This window comes from Salvelinus sp. IW2-2015, linkage group LG16 (assembly GCF_002910315.2).
Source record: "Salvelinus sp. IW2-2015 linkage group LG16, ASM291031v2, whole genome shotgun sequence".
In the NCBI taxonomy this organism is placed as follows: Eukaryota; Metazoa; Chordata; class Actinopteri; order Salmoniformes; family Salmonidae; genus Salvelinus; species Salvelinus sp. IW2-2015.
In genome coordinates, this window is record NC_036856.1 from 12,756,555 (window position 1) to 12,774,965 (window position 18,411).

At 45.0% G+C, this 18,411-nt stretch overlaps 1 protein-coding gene across 1 annotated transcript in view; it reads right to left on the minus strand.

The window, feature by feature from the left end:
* LOC111975930 (neurocan core protein-like) overlaps positions 1-18,411 on the minus strand; it is a 223,365-nt gene that overhangs the window by 115,720 nt on the left and 89,234 nt on the right. The window contains exons 5-9 of the mRNA XM_070447717.1: positions 14,989-15,163; positions 12,512-12,639; positions 11,602-11,895; positions 10,068-10,940; positions 1,275-2,477 (exon numbers count right to left, since the gene is read on the minus strand). Of these exons, the coding sequence (XP_070303818.1) occupies positions 1,275-2,477; positions 10,068-10,940; positions 11,602-11,895; positions 12,512-12,639; positions 14,989-15,163 (2,673 nt within the window). The remainder of the gene's footprint in view (positions 1-1,274; positions 2,478-10,067; positions 10,941-11,601; positions 11,896-12,511; positions 12,640-14,988; positions 15,164-18,411) is intronic.

The following is an 18,411-nucleotide window of genomic DNA, read 5'->3' on the forward strand; positions in this document are numbered from 1 at the left end:
TAGTCATTTATTCTACATAGGACATCAGTGTTCCTTTCACGGACATGAACTTTGCACTGAAATAGGTATTTAAATATTTCACTAGAACTTTCTAAGCAGGAAGTCAGCCCTACTGTGTGGATTTCAAACGAGGCCAAGAGAAAAAAAACTCTTCAAACAAGGATGTTACCTTCCCTTCCTGCCTTCATTGCGGAGTAAAAAATTAAACCCCATTCCCATCAGGGTGACTCAATGTTTACAAGTCTATACATGCTGTATCCTTCTGAACATGGGCAAGGGCCTCGCTCGGCGAGAGACTGGGGGGAAGAGTCAATTACAGCTCGCATCTTCTACCTTCCGTCAACATTGATTTGCCGGGGCCTAAGAGCTCAGCCTCTCACAGCCTGCCTAATTGCACTAACCCTGACCCTCTAATTACTACACTAAGGCTGCTTCCATTCTACCAATTCACAGCCCCTCTTTGTTTACAGAAGCACTCTCTGAGGTCCAATAGAGAGGAAGACGGTGGAGAGGAATATATAATAAGTGTATAAAACATTAAGAACAACTGCTCTTTCCATGACATAGACTGACCAGGTGAATCCAGGTGAAACCTATGATCCCTTATTGATGTCACCTGTTAAATCCTCTTCAATCAGTGTAGATGAAGGGGAGGAGACCGGTTAAAGAAGGTTGTTTAAGATTTGAGACAACTGAGACATGGATTGTGTATATGTGCCATTCAGAGGGTGAATCGGCAAGACAAAAGATTTAAGTGCCTTTTAATGAGGTATGGTAGTGGGTGCCAGGTGCACAGGTTTGTGTCAAGAACTGCAACCCTGCTGGATTTTTCACGCTCAACAGTTTTCCATGTGTATCAAGAATGGTCCACCACCCAAAGGACATCCAGCCAACTTGACATAACTGCGGGAAGCATGGGAGTCAACATGGGCCAGCATCTCTGTGAAATGCTTTCGACACCTTGTAGCCCATGCCATGACGAATTGAGGCTGTTCTGAGGGCAAAAGGGGGGTACAACTCTATATTAGGAAGATGTTCCTAATGTTTGGTATAATCAGTGTATAGAGAGAGAGAGAGANGAGAGAGAGAGAGAGAGAGAGAGAGAGAGAGAGAGAGAGAGAGCATCGGCAACATCATGCAATCGATCGTGGGGCATCAGATCCCCTCCTACGGATTAGCAGCATATTATGATGAGGAATAGATTTTATAATTATACAGCATGATTACATAAAGGCTGATAATGTTGATGGTAATATAGACAAAAGAGAACCTACCTGAAGGGTTGAGGTCATAGCCCCAGGTGGGCACAAAGACACCAAAGGGGTTCTTCTCTGTTTTCTCTGTGGTCATAGGGGATTTGTCCTCCTTAGATTTGGGGTTCCTCCCTCCCAAAGGCTTCCACCCTTTTCCCACCACGAACGACTCTGAAACGGCCAACCTGGACTCGGCCTCACGATCGCTGCTCTTCAGAATGGACACTGGCGTGGTCAACTGAGTGGAAGCTGTGGCCGTTTGTGGTCCATCTCTGGTCAGAGGTGTGGTACTGATTGTCTTCTCTCTCTCCACCGGAACCCATACGATGGAGATAGGAGGCTCCCTGGTGGAATCTGTTTTCTGGGTGTCTGCTATGGCAGTTTTGATGGTGGTCAGGGGCTCCATAGGGGCTGCAGGTCTAGAGGTAACCCCAGGTGTGGTGGCCTCATCTGGGCTGCGTTGTCTCTCAGTCACGCTGGTTGTGTTCAGGTTCTGCTTCCTGATCACAGGGGAGAAGTCACCTTTCTTACTGGAGGTGGCTGGAAGCAGTTTCTCAGTGGGGCGTCGGACATAGACAATCTCTCCCCTGGCCTCCTCAACGGTTCCCCCCGGGCCCTGGCTGGAGCCTGCAGCAGAAGCAGCAGCTGCAGGTGAGGTGGTGGGCTGGTCCACCAGCTGCCACTGGGAGATAGTGGTGTGTTCTGCTACTGTCTGGCTCTGGGTTTGGGTCTGGGTGGGTTTCAGTCCAGACACAGGAGGCATTGTGCTGCTGCTGGCACCGCTGGCTGGATTGGGGTTACCGTTAGATCCAAAGCCTCTTGGTAAGTCGTTCACTCCTCTCCCGCTTCCCTCCGTCTCTGTCTCTTTATCCCCCTCCATTCTTTCTAGGACGTCTCGGGGGATGCTGTGGTCCTCATCCTGGTCCCTCCCCTCACCAGAGTAGTTCTCTGGGTTGGTTGGCAGGGTCATGACCTCCAGGGGCCCTGCTTTGGCCTCCATTGGCTCCCAGGTGGAATCCTTCCCCACGTAGGCCATGTGTCCCTCTGGCACAAGCTTAGAACCCTTCATGGCCTTGAGGGCCCATCTCAGCTGGCTGCCTGTGGCTGGTGCCGGGGCCCCTGGGGATGAAGCCAGCTCATACCTGGTGCCATGGTGGGGGCCTCCTGATACATTCAAAGCCTCCACAGTCTTGCTACTACCACCGGGCCCCAGTTCTGTGAATCCTGCAGGGGGACAACACGCAATCATTAACTTAGAGTGGGAGGGAAATCGGTTGTATTATTTTAATTAAATGCGCATTGAATAAGCAATCATAAAACACGGCTGTCACGCTGCCTCCAGTGCAGCAGTCATTATATTTAAATAATTAAAATCGAGAGTTTCATTATGTATTATCCTTTTTATATTATTTATCCATTCTTATATCTTTATACCCAGATGTGTGACATAGTGTACAGGGTTTTCCGTATGCAAACAGAAATAAAGTATAAGATATTAAATGGTGATTGGTTGTTGTGTAGATCCCCAGGAAGGATGGTTATTCATTTGTATGCTGGAGGCAAACCCTCATTCACGGCAACAATTGACTATAATTCTTGCTAAATCTGTGAAAATATTTATTCTCATTTATTCCATCGTAGTACAAATAATGGTGCAGCTGTTTGTATTCCAGCACAAAGCGCAGTAGCAGACACACATTGCGTATCAGGCCCAGCACACAAATTAAGAGAATCTGGCCAAGGCAATTTCACATTTCATACTCTCTGTCACGGCTGTCTTCTTCCTCTGAAGAGGTGTAGCAAGGATCGGACCAATACGCAGCGTGGTAGGTATCCATGTTTTAATATAGAAAACTGAACTATGAACACCAATACAAAAACAATAAACGTAACAAACCGTAACAGTCCCGTGTGGCACAAACACTGACACAGGAAACAATCACCCACAAAATACCCAAAGAACATGGCTGCCTAAATATGGTTCCCAATCAGAGACAACGATGAACACCTGCCTCTAATTGAGAACCAATCTAGGCAACCATAGACTTACATAAACACCTACAATGAACACAACCCCATAACTCTACAAAAAAACCCTAGACAGTACAAACTCCCTAGACGAGACAAAAACACACAAACCACCCTCGTCACACCCTGACCTAACCAAAATAATAAAGAGAACAAAGATAACTAAGGCCAGGGCGTGACACTCTCCTAGAAACTCTCCTAGACCCCAAACCAAGCTACAGTCAACCAATCCCTGTATAAAACAGTAAAAACGTGTAAAAAACACTATCCTTTATTGACTTCCTATACAATATATACGCCAGGGTTGGGGTCAATTCCATTTAAATTCCAGACAATCCAGCAAGTGCACTGAAATTCCAATTCCAATTATCTTCAATGCTTTTCAATGAGAAAACATTTCAAATGGAATTGGAATTTGGTTTAATTTCTGAAATGACTGGAATTTAAATGGAATTGACCCCAACCCTGATCTACACCATTGCTTATTCAGATTAAGCACACCGCTTTGCTCCTTCTAGTTAATATACTACACCATACTGTATCTACACTATGAATTATTCAGATGAACTGTGTGGCTTGCTTTTCAGTAGTGCATCTCTTCAGGGTATTACTGTATTAGACAGAAGGGATGTAAAGATTCACAGATATGCATTGGTCCCTGGTACATTGGTCTGCGGATCCCAAACCGATCCAAATGTAGCACGCATCAGTCACAAAATAGATTCAAACGTTATGAATCACKGGTYACATTTTTTGTTGTTGTTGCTCATATTCAATTCTTTCTACCTTCCAAAAATACCTCCCATCTTTTGTGACAACTGATGCGTCCTCCCCTTCAGTGTTGAACTGCATGTAACTGTGTTGACAGTCATTGATCTGCAAGTCATTTAGCATGCCTGAACAACCCAATCCAATATCAGTAGGCTATTCAAACTGCGCACTGTGCCCAGTTTCGCATGGTTACCAACACGAGGTAGGCGGCCTGTTCCTGATCTTGCACAACTGCACTGCACCTTTAGCAATCAAATGCTAAAATGGGTTTATGTGATATTAGGCTTTATTAGTTGAGTGACATCCTATGTAATTTGCTAGGTTATTGTTATCTATGCGCTGTTAACATTTGTGTTTTTCCTGAATAAAAGTAAGCTATCAGAGACATCTCTCATCTGGCTATACCTGCTAAAAGGGGTTTACAATAGATATTATTTTGGTTGTTCAGGTTCAGCATCAGCAATAGTTTTGGTAGTTTTGCTTTAAAAACTTCAGCGTATATGTTCATTTTTCTATATACAGGGTAAAGTTGCTAATTTCATAATGAGGACAGCAATCACTTTTGCGAGGAGCACTGCATTGGCCAAAGTGAGAGGAGAAGAGAACATTGGCTAATTTGTAAACGATAAACACTAAATCAGCAAAAATGTTAATTAGTGGGTGATGGTGATTTCAAAACAAAAGTGAGGGGACAAAAAACAGGTTACATTGCCCCACCTAATCTGATAGTGGGGTGGTAGATGCCTAGTCTCCCTTATGGTTCAGCTCAGGTGCCTACATACACCATAGACATACATATTTTACACACATACACCACACACACAGAGCCAGTTCAGAGAGGCCCAGCTCATAAGTTCCATCAGAAGCAGATTTTAATATAGAATGGAAAATGTGTTTATGCAACAAATTTTAGTGCATAGAACCGAATCCGAATCGCACCAAATAGTTACTAACGAAAACGTGACGTTCCTGTATCGTATCGGTGCACATGTATTTAGATACGTATCAAATCATCTTGAAAGGTAAAGATGCACATCCCTATTAGACAGCTACAGTACCTTCAGAAAGTATTCATACCCCTTGACTTATTCTATATTTTGTTGTGTTACAGCCTGGATTCTACACTCAAAACCCATCTACACACAATACCCCATGATGACAAAGTGAAAACATGTTTTTAGAATTGTTTGCACATTTATTGAAAATMAAATACTTAATTTATATAAGCATTCACACCCCTGATTCAATTGAGTCGTCTTTGAGTCGTCTTGGGTATGTCTGTACCAGCTTTGCACATCTGGATCATTCTTCATTCTTCCTTGCAGATTTTCTCAAGCTCTGTTGAGTTAGATGGGGAGCGGTGGTGAACAGCAATCTTCAAGTCTTTCCACAGATTTTCAATGAGATTCAAGTCTGTGCTTTGGCTGTGCCACTCAAATACTTTCACATTCCTTGTTCTGAAGCCATTCCAGCATTGCTTTGGCTGTCACGCCCTGGCCTTAGTTATCTTTGTTTTCTTTATTATTTTAGTTAGGTCAGGGTGTGACATGGGGGATGTTTGTGTGTTTTTGTCTAGTCAAGGGTGTTTGTATTGTCTAGGGGGTTTTGGTAGAGTTGATGGGGTTGTGTTCAGTGTAGGTGTTTAGGTATGTCTATGGTTGCCTGAGTGGTTCTCAATCAGAGACAGCTGTCTATCGTTGTCTCTGATTGGGAGCCATATMTAAGGCAGCCATAGGCATTAGGCAGGTTGTGGGTAATTGTCTGTCTATGTTGCATGTGTGCACGTAGGTTTGTAGCTTCACGGTAGTTTGTTGMTTTTTGTATTAGTTTGTAAAAGTGTTTGTTTCGTCTTCGTTATATTAAAAGAAGATGTATTCGTATCACGCTGTGCCTTGGTCCTCTCTTCCACAGAAAGACGATCGTGACATTGGCTGTATGCTTGGGATCATTGTCCTGTTGGAAAGTAAATCTTCACCCCTATGGTTTACACTCTGAAGCAGGTTCTCATCAAGGATTTGCCTGTATTTGGCATCATTCATTGTTCCTTCTATCCTCTCCCAGTCCCTGCCGCTGAAAAGCAATCCCATAGCATGGTGCTACCACCACCATGCTTCACGGTAGGGATGGTGCTAGATGGGTGATGAGCTGAGCCTGGTTTTCTCCAGATATACAGTAGCGCTTTGCATTCAGGCCAAAGAGTAAKATTTTTGTCTCATCAGACAACATCCTCTTTTGCCTTTTGATCTGTCTTTCACGTGCCTTTTTGCAAGCTCCAGGTGTGCTGTCATGTGCCTTTTTCTCAGGAGTGGCTTCTGTCTGGTGGTAGCTAATCCTGAGAAAAAGGCACATGACAGCACGCCTGGAGCTTGCAAAAAAGGCACGTGAAAAGCCCGGATTGGTGAAGTGCTATAGAGACTCAGCCAAGGAACTCTGTAGTTCTGTCAGAGTGATCATTGGGTTCTTGGTCACCTCCTGACCAAGGTCCTTCTTGCATGGTTGCTCACTTTGGTCAGACGGCCAGCTCTAGGCAGAGTCTGGGTAGTTCCATATTCTATCCATTTCCCAATGGAGACCACTGTGCTCTTGGAAACTTTCAACACTAGAAATTGTTTTATACCCTTCCYCACAAATATGCCTCATTACAATTCTATCTCGGAGATCTARGGACAGTTCCTTGGACTTCATGGTACAGTTTCTGCTCTGGCATGCACATCTCAAGGATGATCAAAGGAAACTATATGCACCTGAGCTCAATTTTGGAATGGCATAGCAAAGGGGTGTGAATACTTATGTAAATMAGATATTTCTGTATTTAATTTTCAATAAATTTGCAAAGATTTATAAAAACATGTCTTCACTTGGTCATTATGGTGTGTAGATGGGTGAGAAAAAAAAAGATTTAATCAATTTTGAATTCAGACTGTAACACAACAAAATGTTGAATAAGTGAAGGGGCATGAATACTGTCTGAAGGCACTGTACGGTATAGAGTACCTCAAACCCAGCTTCTACGTCTAGCTCAACACAGAACAGCAGAGCGTGCTCTCTGAGGTGCAAAGCACCACAGCAGGGGCTCTGGTTGTACTACATAATACAACAAATTACTGTGGGTAGAAACATACACAAATATGTCGACAAATGAAATATTAGAAAAATACTAAATTATTCAGAGGTCTGCATGTTGCCTTCGCCTATGTACTATATGAGTGCGGATTCATTTACATAAGAGATGTAGACTGTGTTATTATCTAATTAATTATTGGAATAATAGCTACTTAACCACTTTGCCTTCACATACTGATGAGATAATGAGTGATTAAATTAATTAATCAAGTCTGATGATCTATTCTAATGGCTTATATATTAAATAAAAAGAGCATATTATATACAGAATGCGTTATGATAATTTCATGCTAGGCCCCGTATTATGAATGTCATATTTCACTGCTGTCGTTTGCTGTGAGTTTTGGCTTACAATAAGTCAACACAAAACAAACATCATCGTACTGTGATAAATGGCCTACAAACGACTAAATCGAGGCAAGTCAATGATGTGCTCCATTGTGGGTTTTCAGTGACAGCGGTGCTGTATATCAGCTGTTTATCCGTCTCTTTCTGGGGTAAACAAGCAGAGTCGAACCCTCAGGTCACAAAGCATAATGAGAGAAGAGTTGAAACCTTCTCCGGTACACATTATATTAATGCAGTCTCAGCACTACTGTTGTAAGATACGGCATCTAATTAACACACACAGACTCACACACACGGACACGGACTCACACACACACAGACTCACACAAGGCCTCACATACACACACACTAGCACACACGCTAGTGTAGCACATGGGGATGTGTGAAATCTACTCCTCAGCCTGAAGAGTCCCCACTTGCGTTAGCTTTTTACATGGCGTGACTGGTAACACGCTTTGGGAGGGTGGTCATGTGTGCTAGCAAAGCAGAGGTCCTGGGTTCAATCCTCTTTTTGAGACGAATCAGGAGGAAGCTGTACTCGCTAAGCAAGCAGCGTGACATCCGTAATACTACCACATATGCTAACACACACATGCTAGCACACACGCGCTAACACACCTGCAGTAAGATATGGGGTCTAGTAAAGATGACAGGGAAAAGTTATTATGTGGCGTGTGAATCATGTCACACTCATCTATCTGGAATGTGATGTTTTACCAAAATTATTTATTCCCACAATGCTTTGCTAAAGCTATGTGGGAAAACAGGGATTGAGGTTCAAGTGTCAAGATTCACATGCAATGTCTTTCCTGACACTTTACTCGAGACGTGCTTCTTCACAATTCTCCACCCTAGCTTCCCGCCAGTCAGAATAATAAAAATGGCAGCATCGATGCCATTTGCAAGAGATGCAAGTAACAGCCCGCTCAATAACGTAGTTAATATCAAGCGAGCGATGCCACTTTAAGAGGATGTATAAATTGAAACAGCTTCCTAAAAAACTTCAAAAGCCCCTTCCTGATGCCTCCTCTTCTACTCTCTTCTTTTTGTCCTTCACGGTTTCCCTCCGCTCATCAACGCCATTGATAATGACCGCCTACATTCACCCAGGGCCGTCCTAAATGGGGGAGACGTAGACGGCAAAGAGTGCGGCACTGAGCACCTAGCCAGCCCTGCATTACTTGGAAAGAGGCTGTGAATAATGTATGCAGACTAAAGCTATATTTTCATTCAGCATAAAACATTAACACCATGGGGTTGGCTTTTTGGTTTCAAGGAGTCCTGGCCATAGAAGGGGCCCTACCTTTATTGAACCAACTTAAACACCTCTGTGCACGACAAGCTCGTTCTCTCTATTCTTAGCCCTGGTGACTGTGTTGTGTAAGTGGTGGCCTGTATGATAAAACATTGCTTGGTTGCCGGTCTGTCCCTCCTTTGCACAGCAGAGGAATCACAGCTATTGATTGTGGTTTGAAGTCGCAGGGCTCTCAAGTGGGGAATATCCCAATATGGTGACCTTTACGACCCACACACCTAGCTCAGCTCTATGGGGAATTAACTGGGGTTTTGGTCACTGAGCCAACAGACAGAAGTAGACATGAACACACACACACACACACACACGTACACCTACGTAGACATGTACACAGAGAGACAGACGCACACACACACACACACACACACCACACACCACACACACACACACACACACACACACACACACACAACACACACACACACACACACACACACACACACACACACACACACACACACACACACACACACACACACACACACACACACACACACACACACACAACACACGCACACACACAACACACACACAACACAACTCAAGCAATGGCGACCTGATTCCAGATAGACCTTATTTTTATCTATTCACATCAGCTATTGCTTTGGCCTGATTCGCTCTCTGCTCTAATTTTCCTCTTTACACTGCATTTCTCACCTCTGCTCGAAGCAGGCTTAGTGAAGGATGGCTCTGAACAAGTGCTAACATACACTTAAAGTGCATATAAATTCAATGTAATTTCTCCCTGGGAAAAACAAAGAAGGAAATGGTAGTAATGTTTTGATATTCTGGAAATTCTAACATCTGTAACACAGAGACGGTGTCTAGGAGCAACAATCTGAAATGCAGAATGTAATTTTTTATTTTTCATAATGATTAATAATTTTCCTATTCTACTTCCATTGTCCTCCACAGAGTAGCTGAATGTTTCTCCCGTAAATRTTGTACTGAGACAGTGTCTAACAGTATGAAACAAACCTCACCATAGCTGGCATCCATAGAAACCATATTTTCAATGTACTACCTTCGTAAACAGCGCATTTTCAATTTCACACAAGCCATTGATTTGGAAGAAAATACTGAGGCCGGGCAATATGCCTCGGAAATAGGAACGAAAAAAGAAAATTACTTTTAGAGAGAAAATGTAATGAACTACATTATAAAGAGACAGGGTGTACTCAGACAACCCACACAGCCTCTCTGATGGATGGATTGCAGGTGGGTCTTACCATTAGAGGAGGAGGCTGAAGGGTTGGTTAAGGATGTGCTTGAATCCTTCCTCCCTGGCTGGGTGTACAGGATCACAGGGCCAAATGGGACCACCTCTTTCTCCTGCTCAGTCAGACCCTCCTCTGAGCTGGTGAGCCCACCGGTGGATGTCTTGAGCGAGGAGCCTCCGCTCCGATGCTCCATGATGCCGTTGTCAGTGCTTCCTTTGCTGCCAAGCTTGGACTTCCCTTCGGTGGGGTTGACCTTAGCCGACCCTGGGGGTGCCTGGTCTGCCACAGTTAATGTCCCCTCAGGCAGTGAGGCATGTGTGGCTGGGGGAGGGGCCTCCGTGTCAGTCTCCACAGAGCCTGTCCAATACTTGAAGGGCTTCATCAGGTTGTTGACGAAGCTGTGGAGAACGCTATTGGCAGTCTGGGCCTGGAGCGTTGGAGAGGTCTGGGAGGAAAGAGGGGAGTCCGACGACCCGAAACGCCCCTCCTCGTCTCCCTCACCCTCCACCTCCTCCTGGGCAGAACCTCCGTGGGTCTCCAGACTCTCCAGGGCAGACAGACTTAGGGTACTGGTCTTGGTCTTAGGGCTGGAGGAGGCGTCCTGAGGGGCTATAGTCTTGGATCGGTCCTGGGTCTCCTGGTTCTCCTGGGTACCCTCCCCTGGCTGGAGATGGATTACCACGTGCTCCTCTGAGATCTCAGAGGACTCGTTGCCTCTAGCGATGGAGCTGATTCCKTCCTTGTCCAGGTCCACGATGCCAGTCCAGGTGGAGGGTTGGGGGAAGGGGTCAGAGCGCTGGGGCTCAGTGTCTGATGAGTTGTTCTCTGGTTCTCTGTATTGGAGGAACCCTGGCTGGGCTGCCTGGACTCCTGCTTCACGTTCTGGAATTATATAAAAATAATATATTAGCATTCTTATTTGCTTTCCTGGCAGTAAGGCATGGGCTTTAAATAATAATCTTTGCAATAAGCTGTGAATCGTCCATATTCTTATATGTTGATGACCTCTGTTTTTCTTTCAATAATAAAGTATAAATAATACATGTAGACATGTTCTTCCTCTCTCCTTGGGTTACAAAGTCTAAGATAAGACTTCATTATGTCTGTATCAATTTAGTCCCTGTCAATCATCCTCCATGACACGCCGAMGAGGTAATGCTGATCACACGCTGCACAAACACAATCAAATCCAAGCACATAGCACACAGGGGTGTACAGTCGTTCCAAAGTGAACTTGAAACTAAGTTAGACAAATCACCAGTGGTCCAGTAACATTATAAACACTCTAGAATGACACTGCAAGGACATTGAGGCTACAGCCAGTGTACAGAACTCTGCTGGGTCTCTAAGTCTGTATTGAAAGCTTGCAGATGCTGATACCAGACACTGGCTGGTTGCTACAGTAGAAGATTTCAGATCCCAGAAGGGACCAAAATGTCACTGAATCCCCTCTGTATTAATTCATGCATGAGACAAACAACACGCACTAATTAACGGGAATTAAACAGGGCGGTTGCCATGGTGATGGCGACCCTGCCATTACCTCGGTAGCAGTAGGCGTCGAAGCGGGTGGTGGTTACTGGGAAACCGGTGCGGTTGGGGTTGTGGTAGACAGTGCGCACCCCCGGATCATCCCCGCCACAGTTGCGCCGGGGAAGATTTATGGGGTAGCGCACGCTGCCGTCAGCCAGCCAGCCTGGGTCACACTGGTCCAGGCCGGCCTGCCAAGCTAGGTAGAGCTGCCCTGCCGTGGCCAGCTGGGCACTTAGAGCGTGGCAGTGGGTAGAGGCTGTYGCCAGGCTCAGCTTCTCTGGTACAGACAAGTGGAACACCTCACCTGGGAGAGGAGGGTGGAGACGGAGAGACGGAGGTAAAATGAGGTAGTGTAGGGGGAAGAGAGAGGTTTGGGAGGTACAGGAGCAARGGGGGAGGATGGGAGTACCATATGAAGAAGAAGGGGCGATATAATTACAATAAATTATGAGATGAATAGAGTGGTGTGGAATGTAATATGAGAAGTGATGATAGACAAGATTGAACAGGTCAATAAACCAATGACTCACACAGAGTAAGAACCATAGAATACTCAGAACCACTGGACACCCATCCTGTCCAGCTAGATAGCCCAGTCATATGCAAGGTGTCAACAATGACACTCTCTGAAAATGACCTACTTCCTGCTACAGTATCACAGTAGCACTATTAACTGAACGGTTTGGCTCTTCACAGTAACAAATTACCCAGGTTCCCAAGTGCTATTTTAAAGGCACCTGCTGTGAATAGGACTCAATCCTTCTGTAGAAGTTTCCTCTGATCCTGGCCATGGAAGTATAACTCACCACCCAGCTACAGCTTAAAATGAGTCAGGCGGTTCCAGCATCGTAGCTCCTGGGGGCGTCTGGGGATTTGCAGGGCCTTGCATGACTAAAATCTAATTGACGCCTCCCTCCTACCTTGCAGTTGCTTGGAAAAGCAGTAGACATCAAACAGCTCATCAGGGGCCAGATTGCCGTAGTTGCGCACTCCAGGTGAGTCCTGCATGTCGCCATAGCAACCAGGCCTGGGAGACTGGATAGGGTACCTGAGGAGAGAGGGAGGGGTAGAGGAAGGAGGGGAGCCAAAGAAAATCAGGAATTTCTCCAGAAATCTCTCGGCTGGGGGGCGAAAAGCAATCTATATCCGGGCTCCGACTGTGCAATTACTCTGAAGTACATTGATTCAAACAGCATTGAGGGTACAGGCTAAATGCTGATTAAGAGATTATGTATACAGGCATACAGGGGTTTATGGAGGACAACAGGAAGGAAGGACGGAAGGAAGGAAGGCTTATTACACACTCAGTAGCTACAATCATGCATGTGCTCGGTTTGCAACCATTTTCGTCAGACAATGTTATGGCTAAATCTCCTATCTCAGCCTTCCATCCTGGTAGCTGATGTCTCTATTTTTACATTATTAATTGCACGTTTGCCTCCTCATTGATGTGTAGCCAAGTAGCTCTGGAGATGGAGCAATTATATGTGTCCCAGGTGGGGAGGAGAGGAGAGGATAGGATGCAGTTCTCAGGGAAAGCTGTCGAGGAGAAATATGCAAGCTGCTTCTCCAGTGCAATTATTGGGAAGACGTTTGAGATAGAGATGTGTCAAAATATCCACACAGACCTTAACTGTCCTACACACGAGCGCATGCGCGCACGCACACACACACTGACTATCCGTCATCAACAGACATAATGGGAGGCGGCAAGCTGAAACACAAACATCAACATGAAAGGTAGTTGAGGGATAGTTGTGGCTAAAATGGCGGAGCGTAATGAGGAATGACAGAGCTAGCCTCTGAAATGTTAACAAGCAATTACATCCTTTGATATAAGAGATTCAGAAGTTCATGAGGGGACCACTGGGGTCAAAGAACTTTGCATACCTTACTTTCTGAAAGTCATTTCATTCCTTGGTTCCTTATTTGGGCCACAGAGAAATTTTATGAAAGCGAGTTGCCTATCAAAGCCTTGTAATTTTTCGTTAGTCTGAAGTAAACATATACTTTGCCACTCTTCATAAAGATGTATTACCTCTGACACTTATTCGTCAGAGACATTGCTTTACATTGTTGCAGCAGATAAGTATCAGAAGTAAACAATTTATACAACCCTAGCAGATTTTCTCCCAACATCGGACACTCTCTWGCAGTTAAAGGATTAAATCATCTCGAGCTCAACATTTAAATGGACTGGAAAATAACGTTAAGTTTTGCGACTAAAGACACCCTTGTAGCTAGCTGACCACCGATTAAATTCGACTGCGCGACAGACCACACATAATTTAATATCCAACTTTTTACCTCTGAAATATAGCTAATATAGGCAAGTATTTATTTTTTTAACCGGAAGGCTAGCCAACTAATGTTAGTCAACTATCTAGCCTAGTGGTTAGAGTGTTGGACCAGTGACTGAAAGGTTGCTGGATTGAATCCCTGAGATGACAAGGTAAAAATCTGTCATTCTGCCCCTGAGCAAGGCAGTTAACCCACTGTTCCCCGGGTGTCAAAGACGTGGATGTTGATTAAGGGAGCCCCCTGCACCTCTCTGATTCAGAGGGGTTGGGTTAAATGAGGAAGACACATWTCAGTTGAATGTATTCAGTTGTACAACTGACTAGGTATCCCCCTTTCCCCTAGTAAGCACTTCGGATACGAGGTTGGGGGTCTCTTTTTTTTGCCAAAAATTATACGGATATATCTTGTAATTGAACAAAATAGTAAGGTGGCCAATAAATGGGAACCGTATGCCGATAATACGTGACATATTTTTTTGCTAAACCCCTGATAGTAGTAATATTTCCAGCTAATATTTTTAAGACACCAATAATCACAAAACATTGATGGCTTGATCACAAGATAACACGGTTGAAAGTAGTATATTTCTTAAAAGCTGTTGAATGTGCCAATAATACGTGGTGCTACGCTAAATGCTGTTGTGGCATTTCTTTTGATGTTTAAACTAATATAACGACCCTGGGTTTATAAGCGCGGATATCGACTCTGCCGCTTGAGCATGCTTTTGGGGCACGGTTGATAGTGCGCTGGACTTCGGGCTAGAAGGTTGATGGTTCGAGACCTGCTCCCTGTCTGTTTCATTACACTAGGTAGCTAGCTACACACACTCGACCAGTGACCGGATCTCTCAATCCATGTTTGGATACGGGGCGCACACAATCTCTGTTCCGAACTATGACAAACCATTTATATAATTTTTGGGGCGGGAAATTATACCACCACCCAAAAGAGCACTTTGGAGACTGTAAGGACAAAAAGGGCATGTGCTCTGCATAGGTAGAGCCCTATCTGCGCACGTGCCTGCCTTTAACCATAGTGGCCATGCTGTGGTGTGTTTTGCTGTGTCAAGCTTCATGCCCGGTCGTTTTGCCCTTACCTCACGCTCTGGTCAGAGAGCCAGCCGGCATCACAGTTGTCATACCCGTCGGCAAAGGTGGCCTGGAGCTGAGCAGGCGTGGCGATGACAGCCGAGTTCTCCAGACACACCCGCTGGGCGTCGGGGAAGGACAGGGCGTAGCGGTCGTGGGGGGCACGGTAGTGGAACAACACACCTGAGGAGAGGATGCAGAGGTGAAAACACGTAAGGCAACACCAGGGTAATATGGAGACATGGACGCACGCTTGTACGTGCACAGACACACGGCTCAAACTCTACATTACCATGTACTTCAAAATATCTGTATCTGCACAGGAAGTTGAAAAACAGCTCAAAGTTCATTTGCATCAGACTGGCTTATCTTTAGGGGAGAGATCTTGTCCTTAGATACAGTGGATGACAAACAGCAACCATGTTTGCTTTACTGCTTTAGCTTACAGTCCACAGCAATGCCATATCTTGTTCTCATATCCAAAAAAGAAACAGTGATTTGAGAGAGATAGTAAAAGAGAGATAGATAGAGAATGAGAAGCGAGAAAGAGGAGACAAAGGAATGAGAGATGAGTCCCATGCGCTCATTCCCTGACCTGTGAATGGCCAGGATTCCTCTCCACTGTGCCCAGAAATGGGAAGGGAATTGCTTTTGAAGTGTCCATCTTATATTTCCCCACCAAGCTAGCATCACTAACCTCCCCCGCATGTGGGGCCACCTCGGCCTGAAATTCACACATCAAACCCCAGCGGAGCCCACAACATGAAAGCATATGGACAGGGAGGCTGGGATACAGCTCCAAACATGGGTTCCTTTATCTTCTGATGCTTTGTGTAGCATAATGACAGAAACTCCTCGGGGCGCGGGGCCAATTTGAGCAATCATGCTGCAGGCTAGCCTCAGAAATGAGCCGGGATCCCTGTGGTATGACAGACACACCCACACTTATACGCGTTAAAGCACACACTCACACACACACACACCCACCAAGCTACAGCCCTCCATCCTGTTTCCATATAATGCTGTACTGTACACTCCCTGGCTTTTCATTTCTCTTCTCCCAGGGTCTCTGTTTAGGGCTCCTTCCCTCCGAGGCTAGGAGCCAGGCCAAACACAGAGATGCTAGCTGCTTCCGTTCTGGCGTTTGGGAGACAAATAGGTTTCTGATGAGCACCATGGGGGGGACCCCGTCCCATTTAACAGAAGGGTCACATTTCCCACAACTACCACACACTCTCTATTTCCACCAAGCCATAAGACATGCAAATCAAATCAAATGTTGTTGGTCACGTACCAGTGGAGGCTCCTCAGAGGAGGAAGGGGAGGACCATCCTCCTCAGTGAATTTCAGAAAAATGTCAATTGTAAAACATTAAAAAAGTTATACGTTTTTGATAAAACTACACTATCGTCCTCCCTCATCTTAAACGGCACTGACCGCCACTGTCGCGTACGCATATTTTGCAGATGTTATCGCAGGTGCAGCAAAATGTTTCTAGCTCCAACAGTGCAGTAAAACCTAACAATAAAAAACAATACAAATACATTTAAAAAATAGCAGAATGAGCAATGTCAAAGTCCGGAATGTATATACACATACAGTTGAAATCGTAAGTTGACATACACCTTAGCCAAATACATTTAAACTTAGTTTTTCACAATTCCTGACATTTAATCCTAGTAAAACTTCCCTGTCTTAGGTCAGTTAGGATCACCACTTTATTTTAAGAATGTGTCATGTCAGAATAATAGTAGAGAGAATGATTTGGMTCAGCTTTTATTTATTTCATCACATTCCCAGTGGGTCAGAAGTTTACATACACTCTATTAGTATTTGGTAGCATTGCCTTTAAATTGTTTAACTTGGGTCAAATATTTTGGGTAGCCTTCCACAAGCTTCCCACAATAAGTTGGGTGAATTTTGGCCCATTCCTCCTGACAGAGCTGGTGTAATTGAGTCAGGTGTGTAGGCCTCCTTGCTTGCACATGCTTTTTCAAATTTTCTATAGATTGAGGTCAGGGCTTTGTGATGGCCACTCCAATACCTTGACTTTGTTGTCCTTAAGCCATTTTGCCACAACTTTGGAAGTATGCTTGGGGATAAGGAAAGGGGGAGGAGGGCATGGAAAGAAGAGAGATTGTGGATATACAGTGGGGAGAACAAGTATTTGATACACTGCCGATTTTGCAGGTTTTCCTACTTACAAAGCATGTAGAGGTCTGTAATTTGTATCATAGGTACACTTCAACTGTGAGAGACGGAATCTAAAACAAAAATCCAGAAAATCACATTGTATGATTTTTAAGAATAATCGTTAGCATTTTATTGCATGACAAGTAATTTTGATACATCAGAAAAGCAGTATATTATGGTACAGAAACCTTTGTTTGCAATTACAGAGATATAAACGTTTCCTGTAGTTTTGACCAGGTTTGCACACACTGCAGCAGGGATTTTGGCCCACTCCTCCATACAGACCTTCTCCAAATCCTTCAGGTTTCGGGGATAATGCTGGGCAATACGGACTTTCAGCTCCCTCCAAAGATTTTCTATTGGGTCAGGTCTGGAGACTGGCTAGGCCACTCCAGGACCTTGAGATGCTTCTTACGGAGCCACTCCTTAGTTGCCCTGGCTGTGTGTTTCGGGTCGTTATCATGCTGGAAGACCCAGCCACGACCCATCTTCAATGCTCTTACTGAGGGAAGGAGGTTGTTGGCCAAGATCTCGCGATATATTGCCCCATCCATTCTCCCTCAATACGGTGCAGTCGTCCTGTCCCTTTGCAGAAAAGCATCCCAAAAAGAATGATGTTTCCACCTCCATGCTTCACGGTTGGGAAGGTGTTCTTGGGGTTGTATCCATCCTTCTTCTTCCTCCAAACACGGCGAGTGGAGTTTAGACCAAAAAGCTCTATTTTATGTCTAATCAGACCACATGACCTTCTCCCATTCCTCCTCTGGATCATCCAGATGGTCATTGGCAAACTTCAGACGGGCCTGGACATGCGCTGGCTTGAGCAGGGGGACCTTGCGTGCGTGCAGGATTTTAATCCATAACGGCCTAGTGTGTTACTAATGGTTTTCTTTGAGACTGTGGTCCCAGCTCTCTTCGGTCACTGACCAGGTCCTGCCGTGTAGTTCTGGGCTGATCCCTCACCTTCCTCATGATCTTGATGCCCCACAGAGGTGAGATCTTGCATGGAGCCCCAGACCGAGGGTGATTGACCGTCATCTTGAACTTCTTCCATTTTCTAATATTGCGCCCACAGTTGTTGCCTTCTCACCAAGCTGCTTGCCTATTGTCCTGTAGCCCATCCCAGCCTTGTGCAGGTCTACAATTTATCCCTGATGTCCTTACACAGCTCTCTGGTCTTGGCCATTGTGGAGAGGTTGGAGTCTGTTTGATTGAGTGTGTGGACAGGTGTCTTTTAT